We start from the raw sequence: 12,899 nt of genomic DNA on the forward strand, positions 1-12,899 counted from the left end.
ATTTTGGCTGTTGAATGGCCTCCTGAGATGTCTCAAGTTTTGAGGGAGCGTGCAATTGGTATGCTGACTGCAGGAATGTCCACCAGAGCTGTTGCCAGAGAATTTAATGTTAATTTCTCTTCCATAAGTGTTGTTTTAGAGAATTTCGCAGGACGTCCAACCGGCCTCAAAACCGCACACCATATATGGTGTTGTGTGTGCCAGCGGTTTGCTGATGTCAACGTGGTGAACAGAGTGCCCCATGGTGGCAATGGGGTTATGGTATGGGCAGGCATAAGCTATGGCCAACGAACACAATTGCATTTTATTGCTGGTAATTTGAATGCACAGATACCGTGACCAGATCCTGAGCCCGATTGTCGTGCCATTCATCCGCCGACATCACCTCATGTTTCAGCATGATAATCGCAAGGATCGGTACACAATTCCTGAAAGCTGAAAATGTCCCAGTTCTTCCATGCCTGGAAACTCACCAGCCGTTTCACCAATTGAGCATGTTTGGGATGCTCTGTTCCAATTCGCACCAATATCCAGCAACTTCGCACAGCCATTGAAGAGGAGTGGGACAACATTCCACAGGCCACAAACAACAGCCTGATCAACTCTATGCGAAGGAGATGTATTGCGCTGCATGAGGCAAATGGTGTCCACAACAGATACTGTTTTTTTGATCCACACCCATACCCTTTTCTTTAAGGTATCTGTGACCAACAGAGGTATATCTGTATTCCCAGTCATGTGAAATCCATAAAACTGTAACTCTGGAAAATGTAGACATTTTTTGCATGTTGCGTTTATATTTTTGCTCAGTATAAAATCCAGAGGAACCTTTTGACTGAAAAGAAGTGACTGTTTTCACTCACTGTCTCAGCTCGCTTGTTTCCCTTGGAGACGATTAGATTACAATAGCCACGACATAAAAAAATGTGTAACCGCATGTATTTTTGTCAGGCAGTACCATACAGAACTGAGCAAATTTGACTTGGAAAATAGTCTATTATTCAGCTTACGTTCATTATAAATATTCATAGTTTATATTTTAGCCTATTGTATCTCTTTGTTTACAGGTTGATTTGTGTGTGTAGGGCCGACAACTGACAACTTGTATTTCACATTTTAGCAATATCAGAGCTTGTATAATTAGGTTACATGAGTTTGTGGCCTACAACCCCCCCCCCCCCTCCCCTCCAACCAGGGATTATTCTGCACTGTTTGAGTTTAGGTGGTGTGTCACAATATTTATTAATTGAACCACTTTTGCAGTAAAATATTTTTTCACCACCATCCATTTCATAAATGGGAGACATTAGAGATGTGAAAAAAACATGTTTGTGTTTTGTTCTACCTCGGTTAGGGGTATCTCAAAAAACTCAAGCCCTTTCTGAGGATTGGCCACTAGACTAATATTCATGTAATGCTATTTGTATAAAATAATCTTAAATTACAGCTCAATATGAGAACATTTGGAATTTGCGATTAATCACAGCAAATCCTGCAGTTAACTTGACTACATTGTTTTTTTTATCATTTGGCAGCCCTAATTGCAATGCATGTCAATGTTATATAGGTAATGTGACTCACTCCCTCCCTACATGCCCCCCCCCCCCCCCCACACACACACACACACACGGAGAAGGGACTTGTCTGGGGAGCCAGCGCCAGCTCGAGAGAGGAGATAGAGTGAGATCTGTCTCTAGGGTTCATCCATAGACTATATACTTATCTCTATAAGGCCATGGGCTGAAACTGCTGTTGTTGAGCCCTGCTGGGATTGGGGAAGACAGGCTATATCCAGGCTTTCTAATCCCATTGCTGTCATGGCTGCCAGATAGGATAAAAGAAACCAATTAGCATGCACACACATTTAACATCATGACATTACTGGTCCGTCTAACTGCTCTGCCCTTTGTTTAGAGTCGCTTCCTGTGGCACTTGTCACTGGTACTGGTCTAAATAGCTACATAATTTCGCTATTGGTGGATGTGCATGTGTGTATTTAAGTGTTTGTCTTTGTTTGTCTGTGTGTGTGTGAAAATGTGACGTGTGAAATAGACAAAAAGAGAATCGAGTCATTTTTGTTCACAAGACCAATTTCACAGTCTTTTTAATTTGCAAATAAACAGGATCGGAGGCGTGCGTCATGCATTCATTATTTTCGGAGGATGGGGGGGTGGTAAATTTGAGAATTTAGCATTTTTCAAACACCTGAAACAGCTTTTTTCCTACAATATATCCATAACCATTATGCCTAATTCTATGTAAAAAAAATATGTATATTTTCTGCGTAGGTTATCTAAGCATACCTCTTTATCTGTTCAATTGTCATTTTAATGAGGGAGTCATTCTGACTGTTGTAAATCGCACCTCAATATACTGCACTAACATGCCTAGGATATTACATCCAAATTACCACACAGTACATGGAATGATAACACACGTCGTCAATACAGGCATATATCATGGCATCATAATTAATACACAAATAACATATTATCATAAGGTGACAGATTACATTTAAACAAAGTATTTTTCTACATATCTCAGCATACCTCCTGACTGGTGGTTCTTTTTTTTAAAGAAACAAAACATTATTTTCTGCTTCTCTGCTAAAATCTGGGTAAAATATAGAAATGAATGTGAATGTTGTTCTGTACATTTACCAATTGGTTGCTTTTCTAAAGTCAGGCATGCCAGCTAAGATAGTTAGACAAGCTAGCTACTCCAACTTGATTGATAGCTTGGTAGAGGTTTGGCGATTGAGAACATATCTAGCTGGCTAGCTAAAGCCAACATCATAAAATTGCTAGGTGGCTAGTATCACAGAGAAAACAACACATTTTGCTTTATTTAGTCATCAAGAAGGAATCAATAGGCTACATGGCTTGATCAAACTAATTTACAGACGTTACCTCCTGCGAGTCCCATCACTGGCTGTATAAATCAAATCAACTGCTGTGTGTGTCACGACACTCTCCTCCACTGACGATACTGTCTGCACTAGAGCCCTCAAACTCAAATCTGGACCTCGAAGCCAGTTCCACTTCTTGTTTTCATTGTTCCCCTCTAATCATGGACTGATTTAGACCTGGGACACCAGGTGGGTGCAGTTACTTATCAGGTAGAACAAAAAAACAGTTGGCTCTGGACCTCATAGGGTAAGAGTTGAATACCGCTGCACAGTATCTAGCGTCCTGCCTAGCTATACTCTATGATGCAACAGGAAAGGAACCATTTGCTAGGGGCTCCCGAGTGGCGCAGCGGTCTAAGGCACTGCATCTCAGTGCTTGAGGCGTCACTACAGACACCCTGGTTCAATTCCAGGCTGTATCACAACCAGCCGTGATTGGGAGTCCCATAGGGGAGCGCACAATTGTCTCAGCGTCGTCCGGGTTTGGCCGGGGTAGGCCGTCATTGGAAATAAGATTTTTTTCTTAACCGACTTGCCTAGTTAAATGTAAATTTTTTTATCTCCACAGAGCAAGGGGGCACACTTTGCCTGGTCAAGTCATTGTGCCCCCACTGCAAAACAAAGCTGACAGATTATAATTTTTTTTTAACAATTATGATAAAATGTGGGCTTAAAAATGAAAGTTCAGCAATTCATTCAACATCTGAAAAATAAATCAACAGGAAAAACCTAATGGGGTACGTGCCCTTGTGCCCCCTATGGGCATGGTGCCCCCGAACAGCATACAGGAAACCAAGCTGATGCCAACAAAGAGGGAGGGTAGAACAGGTGCCTCTTCGGAGAAGGAACTGAAACAATGTGTGTGCAACAGCAGGCATGCACTAGCAGGAGGAATCGTTTCAAATGTGTGTATCTATAACTCGCAACCTACACGAACCGTTTGTTTCATTCAAAACCCCTGAGACTTTTCCATTATGTTAGATTTAGCAGATTGGGGAAAAACACATTTTGATCACACATAACAGCAGCGTTCTGTTTTGAAGTCAGTTTTGATTAAATCTGGTTGTAAACAAACATCCATAAATATCACAATCGAAGTCATTCCGACCCGGTGTTCTTGTTGGAATGACGCTACGGGTGGTTTGCTAGAGTGAGTCAGTGACAGCGTGCTCAGAGGCCTTGTGAACGGTAGCTGTTATAACCCGAGCTAACTAAGCCATCCTAACACCTCCGATAAACTGTCACCATGAAACTGGGTTCTCAACCACCACCCTAAGACAGGCACGGACACCGCTGCCCGACCCTGTTAGAAACACACTCCCTCCCCCTGGGAAACCCACTTGTTATCACGACACACTGGGGAAATCAGACGGTAGGAACGTCGTGCAACACGGTTTTTTTTTTGGAGGAGAAATTCACTTTGAAAACAATTAACCTTTTTTTAACAGAGCATAACACCCAAGTCACAGACACCACCTGAGAGGGCCTCTGAGAATGAATCCGTTTGATTATAGGCTCAAAGCCAGTGTCTCTGGGTTCAGCAAGTTGTCAAAACAATGCCAAAAAAAAAAAATCCCTTGTGTTCTAGCTGCGCTACCCAGCAACAGATAAGTAACTAATCCAATTGTGAGGTACATTTGGCAGACTGGGTGCTGTTCCTGTCCTGTCAGTCAACACGGCAGCCATATTGTCAATGTTGGTGACTGAACAGATAGCACTTCGCTTTGGGTTAATCGCGTTCCAGGGAGCTGATTGGGTTAGAGACTGCAGGGATCAACACCTGTTTGAAGATACTCCAACACACCATCAGTAACTAGCACTGGGCTGGGGAATCAGTCCCTATGGCCCAGGCGAAAATTAAGAGAAGGGGTGGGGACAGATAGGGAAAGGGGGGCAGAGAAAAAGAGAGAGCGAGAGGAATCAAAACAAATCTATAGCTACATACATTGAAATCAATCGGAAAGCGAGATTAAGAAGTGGAAGAGAAAGTATGAAAGATGTCATAATCAGGCAAAGGCATAGTAGAATGAGGGAACAACAGAAAAGAGGGAGCTGTCTTTGCAGACTGTTTTTGCCCTGCCGTCCTCCTCCGTTCAGTGTGTAATCCATTTGGAGAGTGAGGAGTTCAGAGAAGGGTCATCTCCCCCTCTGCCACTGCCAGACCTGCATCCCAGCCCATGGTCGTGACAGTGTTTACACTCTCTGCCTCACAATAGCTGGGAGACCTGCTCATCGTCTTTGGCAGCAGGGCTTATGTAGTGACACCCAAGGCAAATAGAACGAACAATCCAGAGGGTTGACGGTCTCCAGAGCAGTCTAAAACCCCTGTCACACAGTCTCTCCCCCTCCTTCCTGCTCCTACAGCGGGTGTCTGGCTGGACACCCTTTGTCATCTCTAACCGCGTATATGAGATATATGTAATGGCTGCTGCTGTGGTATATGACCTTTGACCCCTACCTATAAACCATACTGTGGTTCCTGATGTTTTCAGAGGGTGCTGTCGTTGATGGGGTCAGACTCAGGACCGGCGGCTCCCGGGGTCTCCTTGGTGGGGGCGAAAACCTCAGAGAGCAGACTGAGGCACGTGGCCGGGTTCCGAGAGGTGGAGCGGGAGAGGAGCTGGCCCCCTGGGGGCCCCTGGCGGCAGTAAGGGCACAGGTAGCCCTTGAGGTGCAGCCAGACCTTACTGTGCAGGGAGGCGTAGATGAAGGGGTTGTAGCAGGCGGAGCTCATGGCCACCAGGTGGCAGCACACCTGCAGCACGTTGACATAGCGCTTGTCCACGATGTGGTAGTCTGGGTCCAGGTCCAGCAGCAGGTTCAGCACCTGTAGGGAGGGAAGAGGAATACACACAGTCAGTGGGTCACATACATTAGGATTACATAGGGACTGCATTAGGATTACACTGGGATTATTCACAGCCTTGGTGATGTAACTGCCCCTAAAATGCTTTTTCATCATATTTTCTCAAAGAAATCTACTTAATTATATAAAGATGTCAACAATGTCAGGAAAGTTAACGGGCTATCAGGAAAGTGCAGTGGGCTATCATTGTACCTGTGCCTGTGTGCGCACAGCCGTGTGTTCTCACCTGCAGGGGCAGCCAGCAGAGCGCAAAGGCAAGCACAGAGGCCACCAGGAGAGAGAAGGTTTTCCTCCTCCTCTGGCTCCAGCGCTGCTGACAGTGTGAGGGCTCTCCGGGCAGCGTGTGGCGTCTCAGGTGCACTGTGATGGCACAGTAGGACACGCTGACTGACAGCAGAGGGATCATGTAGGAGGCTACCAGGATACAGCAGGAGTAGAACAGCCTGAGCTGGCCAGAGCTCGGCCAAAACTCCTCACACACCACCAGCTCCACCCCACGGGGCCTCAGGTCCAGGTAGCGTGTGTGGAGGGAGGGAGGGGCAGCCAGGGCCAGAGACAACCCCCACACCCCCAGAGCCACCGCGCCGCAGCCCCCGACAGAGATCCTCCTCCTCACTGGGTGGGCCACCACCACGTAGCGGTCCACAGCGATGGCCGTGAGGGACAGCACCGAGGCGAAGACGGTGGCGGCCTGCAGCAGCGGTACCAGGTGGCAGAGAGGGCGTCCGAAGGCCCAGCCGCGGCTGTCGAAAGCGTACGAGGCAGTCAGAGGGACGCAGGTCAGACACATCAGCAGGTCACCGGCCGCCAGGTTACCGATGAAGAAGTTGGTGGCATTGTGGAGCTTCTTGTCGGCCAGGATACAGGCCAGCAGGATGGAGTTGCCTATGCCGGCTACGGCCACCAGAAGGCAGTAGAGGGGCAGGAAGAGGGGCTTGAAGCGCAGCAGTAGCTGCATGCCAGAGAACATGTCCAGGGGGTTGTTGCTGTGGTTCAGGGAGGGGCCTCCAGTAGAGTTGGCCCCACTCAGGACCTCCTCCAGGATGGGATCCATCTCAGTACACTGCTCCCCTACAGCACAACACAGGAAGTCACTACATTGTGGCAGTTAGGAAACACTGGAGGAAGCACTGAAGGAAGCATCATCATTTACAGCATGATAGAGCAAAGAAAAGAGTTGAACCAATATCTAAGTTCATAACCTTGACCCTCAGCAGCCCCGTCTCCCTTAGCTGCTAACTTAATATATACCAAAGATTATAGATGTACTGACAAGACATGTCTCTCGTTGTCCACAAAGTGGCACGGCGGGCTGGCTAGCTCCTGCCTATCCTTTCTTTGATTGGTGGATACATCTCATTATTGTAATCCTTTTTTTGAATATTCAATGAAGGTTGTTGACGTCAAAAGCTTGTATTCATTGGAGAGATGCTATGCTACTCGTCTCATGCCATTAAAATGCATAGCCATCTCGAGACAACTCAGGATAAAAAGTGTTTCTTGTAAAAGTTACCGGGATGTCACGTGTCCTAATTATATCAGCAAACTTGTAACAACTTAAGCATTACGAAACTTCTATCAAATAAACCTCACGTTGCAAAAAAGCCATTCATTTTTCTGTTTAACAAATTCGACACTATCTCATTGACCTCAAAACAAAAACTCAATGCTTGGTGGACGGAACAATGAGAAAACATCACCTCCGCCGAGTTGGGCCACTCTCTTTCTCTATGTATGTACTAACTAGACTTTCATTTCATTTTTTTTTGGGGGGGGGGCATCTGTGTAAACGTCATCTCTTTCCTGTCCAGTCTCTTTAATACCGTGACCGCACACTTTACTGGCCACACTCACTTTACTCACTTGGTCTAAGCGCCAGCGCCTCAGATATGCATCCCCTGTAATGCTGTTGCCATGCACCTGATGGAGCTCTTCCAGTCTCATTTCTGAGCCTTGACGAGAGCTGAAAACCCTCCGATTGCAAAACAGAGGAGCTCTACATCTCATCCAGAACCCAACCGCGTCACGCCTGCACTGACGCATGTTGTGTGCGATTAATCAGATGGCTTTATCAATTCAAATGTTTTTAAACATCTGGGCGACTATCATTATTTAGGAAAATTAGATTATTAGTGGCCTCAAATCACAGCCTACTTTGAGGCATTTGATTATGATTGTCCATAGTCAAATATGCCTTAGCCAAGAAATACAGAGATGGGTAGACTGACATACAGAGAAGAATAGACGAAGGTTCACTCTGAATATGGTAAAGCAACAAGTGGTGAGGAAGGAGGGATTGAATATGTTGCCTAAGTCATTGCACTGTGACATGACAAACAACTGTACGTAATGAAATGCATTTGTGAATGGTGTCTTCACGGCATAACGGCGAGAGCCTACAGCACATTTGATTGGGTCTTCAGGTCTTTTTTGTCCAAGCAGAGAGAGACATCGAGATGAAAGTCAGTCCTATACTCGGAGTGGTATTGCAGTCTAGCATTGGATGGTATTTCAACTGTGAAAGGACCAGGCTCCCGATTTACTTTGAAGTGAGCTTAAAACGTATGGCAACAGAGATAACAATCAAAATGCTCCTGAAACACATTGGATCTGTTGCCCGGCTATCATGACGGACCAAAGTCATTACGGCACACTATCTGATCTAGTACACTGAAGGATCAGGCAGACTACAAAAACACACTAGAAAAAGACTGGCTAATGCAAAACTAACACAAATATCAGAATAATAGCACGTTTGTGATGGGACAAATAACACGTGATTACAAATTCTAATATCGGATACCATTTGAACCAATAATAATTTTAAAGAAATCCTCCATCAAACCAGCGATACATAGTTTTAGAATCTTTTTTTGGGGGGGGGGGGCTATGTAATAGAATTTCAAATTTCACAATACATTTTCAAATGTTCATATTTTCTGTATTCCACAATAAAGCAAGCAACATTGATTTAAGCTGTAGTTATGTGCATTCTGTGTGTTTGTATGCATAGCTGTGTGTAGTAGTGTGTATGGCGTGTGTAAGATAAGAGAGAAGCCTACTTGTACAGCGCCTTGCTCTTCCTGAGGAGGCAGCACGCGTCTCTCCTCTCTGTCACGTCTCTTCACTTCTGTGACTGTCCCTCTTCTCTTCCCTCTCTCCCTGTGCTGTGAGCATGACCCCCCCTCTCTCTCCCTCTCTCTGAGCCTAGCCAGTGCTTGTACCACAGACGCTCATATAGACTTAGAGAGTGAGAACACTTTCCCCTCAGAGCATATAGAAGTGATTGAAAAGAGAGATTGTGTGGTGTCCCCACACTACCCTCCCTTCTCCATCTCCCTTTCGCTCTCCCTCCAGAGATGTCAATCACACACACTGCATGAATTTCTACGTTATTTCCCCTCCTAAAAACGTGTCGCTAACCTCCTTCCATAAGTGCACAATGCAACACATATGGTTCTCTCTCTTATGCACTCAGACACAAATCCAAACCTGCATAAAATGGTATGCTAATATTATATGAACAAGTCCGCAATTAAATCTCTGTAGGCTATCCCTCCATCCCTTCCTGCCTCACACGCACACACAGGAGGTTGGTGGCATCTTAATTGGGGAGGATGGGCTCGTGGTAATGGCTGGAGCGGAATATGCGGGAACGGTATCGAATACATCAAAGACATGGTTTCCAAGTGTTTGATACATTCCATTCGCTCCGTTACGTCCATTATTATGAGCCATCCTCCCCTCAGCAGCCTCCTGTGACTCAGTCATTTCAAAAAAAATCTATGTACAATTATAAGGGCTCAGACACATCAATAGCGTTTTCTGGCTTAGAGTACACGCACCTCTGAATGTAATTTTACATGTAGAGTCGCACAAAGACTTTCAGCAGACGTCTACAATGGGGTGGTCCCTAAAACACAGCCCGCTGAACAAAACGGCAGACGAATGCTAGATCCACATTTGGTGCGATGTGTGCTAGCCCTAAGGCAACCAATTGCAATAGGATTGGGAGTTTGCTCAACAAGAGTAAGATATTCAAAAGGTAAACGTTTATTATTAATACTATGAATTTGGCATCCTTTCTATTGGGCTAATGTTAGTTTCAATCATCAGATGTAAGTGATATATTTCCAAAACTCCAAGTACAAAACTGATAACACTTGTAATGCCCCCCGTCTTATGTTCAGAACCTTTGATTGTGAATTGGGGTTTCACACATCTTTCACCCCAGAGTCATTCATGAAAAATCACAGTTTTCCATGAAATACCATGAGAACATTTTGTTCAGACACCAATACATCAGATAATAATAGGCTCACCATGTAATCTAATAGCAAAAGATAGATACACATTTAAAAACTGTTCTTTTTGAAGTGCTTGTTAGAAAGAATGGATAGTATTCAGGTTTTCCATACAGTATTTGACTAAAACTTAGGGTTGTAAAATTCCAGCAACTTTCAATAAATTCTCTTTTTTTCCCAGAAATCCTGGTTGGAGGATTCCCGGAATCAGAAGGAAATAAGGAGGTAATACAGAATCCTCCCAACAAGGATTTATGGAAAACCAGGGAATTTATTGAAAGTACCCGGGATTTTACAACCCTAAGTTGTATCAATTTATCAGCTTACAGTGTATTCACAAGTGTAAGGACCAGAAATTGAAATGGGTTTAGTATATTTGAGGATATTGAAGGATGCGAGAATGGACCAGATGAAGCCAAGGGCTGCAGATGAAGAATCCAGGGAAGTTGACTCTTATAGGGCACATGTGTCAAACTCATTCCATGGGGGGCCAAGTGTCTGCCGGTTTTTGCTCGTCTGTTGTACTTGATCAATTAAGGTCACTGATTAGTTAGGAACTCCCCTCACCTGGGCGTCTAGGTCTTAATTGGACACAAATTGAAAAGAAAAAAATGAAAAAATAATTCAGCGTACACTCAGCCCTCCATGGAATGAGTTTGATACCTCTGCTGTAGGGTTTGGCTTGGAGTTACAGGTAGACATCATTGCCAGGCAGAGGCAGTTAGGCTGCTGTGGTGACGGCAACCCCCAGAAGATCCTTGAAAAAAAACTAAAACTAAATTACATTTGGGGGGGGGGGGGGGGGGGGGGGCAACGCAAAACAGTGAGGAAGAATGACTGGTCTGGTTTAAATAGGGTGAAAGTGGTGATTAAGAGTGAGAACAGGTGTGGAGGCTGATTAGCAGTTAGCAGCTGGAGATTGTTTGAAGAGTTACGTTCAAGGCAACTAGTTAAGTGTTGCAAACAGTAGGAGGCTGATTGGCAATGGTTAGCAGCTGGTGCTTGTTGAGTTTCTAGGGAGCTGCATTCAAGGCAACTAGTTAAGGGTTGCATTGAAGTCTGGTCCTTGCTCCTGAATTTTTGTTCATCCTTATTAAAGTAAAATTCCACCCAAAAACTATAATTTGGTATTTGTTTCATTATTCCATTGACAATCAGTGGTGTAAAGTACTTAAGTAAAAATACTTTAAAGTACTACATAACTAGTTTATTTGGGGTATCCATAACTTTAGTTATATTTGTTAACTTTTACTTTACTACATTCCTAAAGAAAATAATGTACTTTTTTCCTGACACCCAAAAGTACTCGTTATATTTTGAATGCTTAGCAGGACAGGGAAATGGTCTCATTCACATGCTTATCAAGAGAACATCCCTGGTCATCCCTACAGCCTCTGATCTGGCGGACTCACTAAACACATGCTTAGTTTATAAATGATGTCTGAGTGTTGGAGTGTGCCCACGGCTATCCACAAATAAAAAAACTAAATACTGCTGTCTGGTTTGCTTAATATAAGGAATTTGAAGTGATTTATATACTTTCACTTTTGATACTTAAGTATATTTTAGAAATTACATTTACCTTTGATACTTAAGTATATTTAAAACCCAAATATTTTTTTTACTTTTACTCAAGTAGTATTTTACTGGTTGACTTTCACCCATTTTCTATTAAGGGACCTTTACTTTTACTCAAGTATGACAATTGGGTACTTTTCCACCACTGGGTGATATAGTACCAAAATGTTTTGCTTGTCACTTTCAAAACACAGAAGTCCCCGTATGACGATCATACAATGCAAAACGCGTCATACGGGGTGGATTTCTGTATTTTGAAAGTTACATATCTTGAAAACTTGATTGCTGACAAGCAAAGCATTTTGGGACTATGTCAACAATGGACTAATGAAACAAATACCAAACTATTGTTTTTTGGGTGGAGTTTTCCCTTTGACACCCTTTAATGAAATTCAGATAATGAGTAGAATATATTGTTATACAACCCAAGTATTTCAGCAGTGCATTGTACACTACACTATCATTCCAAATGGAGTCTTTCCACTTTGTTCTATTGAAGCACACATGGAGAATTATGATGTATAGTAGTATTTACAGCCACATAGGATTTGGTTTTACCTTCCAACATAAATTGATATCAAATTGATACATGTATACAGTAAAAATATAGAAATTGAGTGTTCAGCAGTTATGAAACTATACGTAGACCATCATTGTAAATAAGAATGTGTTTCTAACTGTCTCGCCTAGTTAAAATAAATACATTAACTAGGCACTACATAGCGATAGTTAATTGTATTCTTAACAAATGACAAATCATATCAAAATATTGCATTTTGAAAAGTAGATACTTAGACTGAATATGCGTGAGTTGGTGCAGTGAACGTGACCGTGTGAATTTCCTTGTTGTACTCAGTCAATTGAAAATGTGCTTAGAGTTTTGAAACAAAAACCCATCTGTTTGGGTTTTTGTTCATAGAAAATGTACCACAAACATTTGAAAATTGCACCCAAGTGATTGAATAAAAACTAACTTAACGTTAGTCATATAGATAGGATGCCACATTCATGATATTAATCAAACCTTTACCATTGGATATCTTTTATATGAAGGATGGTTGGTTGATTTCAAATTTCATCTTCAAGTTGGTCATTCATATGTTGAATTCACATCTCCATCTCAACCAAAATCAAAGTCTAGGACTAAATCAAATTAATTTGAAGTGCATTTAAAGTTCAAAGGCACTGAAATCTTTTGTCTTGCCGATTTGCCCTCCGAATGATGGCACACATGCACAATCCA

General features: G+C 43.3%; 1 protein-coding gene across 1 annotated transcript; it reads right to left on the reverse strand.

The window, feature by feature from the left end:
• Positions 1 to 4,524: 4,524 nt before the first annotated feature.
• On the reverse strand, positions 4,525 to 8,898 carry LOC115163006 (prolactin-releasing peptide receptor-like). The gene is made up of 3 exons (XM_029714567.1): positions 8,837 to 8,898; positions 6,001 to 6,845; positions 4,525 to 5,735 (listed from the first exon to the last, which is right to left on the reverse strand). Exons 2-3 carry the CDS (start codon positions 6,826 to 6,828, stop codon positions 5,397 to 5,399), a joined length of 1,167 nt encoding a protein of 388 aa, XP_029570427.1. The 5' UTR covers positions 6,829 to 6,845; positions 8,837 to 8,898; the 3' UTR covers positions 4,525 to 5,396.
• Positions 8,899 to 12,899: the final 4,001 nt, after the last annotated feature.

Source organism: Salmo trutta, chromosome 26, assembly GCF_901001165.1.
Source record: "Salmo trutta chromosome 26, fSalTru1.1, whole genome shotgun sequence".
NCBI classification, from domain to species: Eukaryota; Metazoa; Chordata; class Actinopteri; order Salmoniformes; family Salmonidae; genus Salmo; species Salmo trutta.

Bases quoted from the DNA above. Each gene is read 5' to 3' on its own strand.
- LOC115163006 (XM_029714567.1), bottom strand. From the start codon at position 6,828: ATGGATCCCATCCTGGAGGAGGTCCTGAGTGGGGCCAACTCTACTGGA. The intron at 5,736-6,000 runs GTGAGAACACAC...CCCTCCCTACAG, and splicing joins TCTGCTGGCTGCCCCTGCAG to GTGCTGAACCTGCTGCTGGA.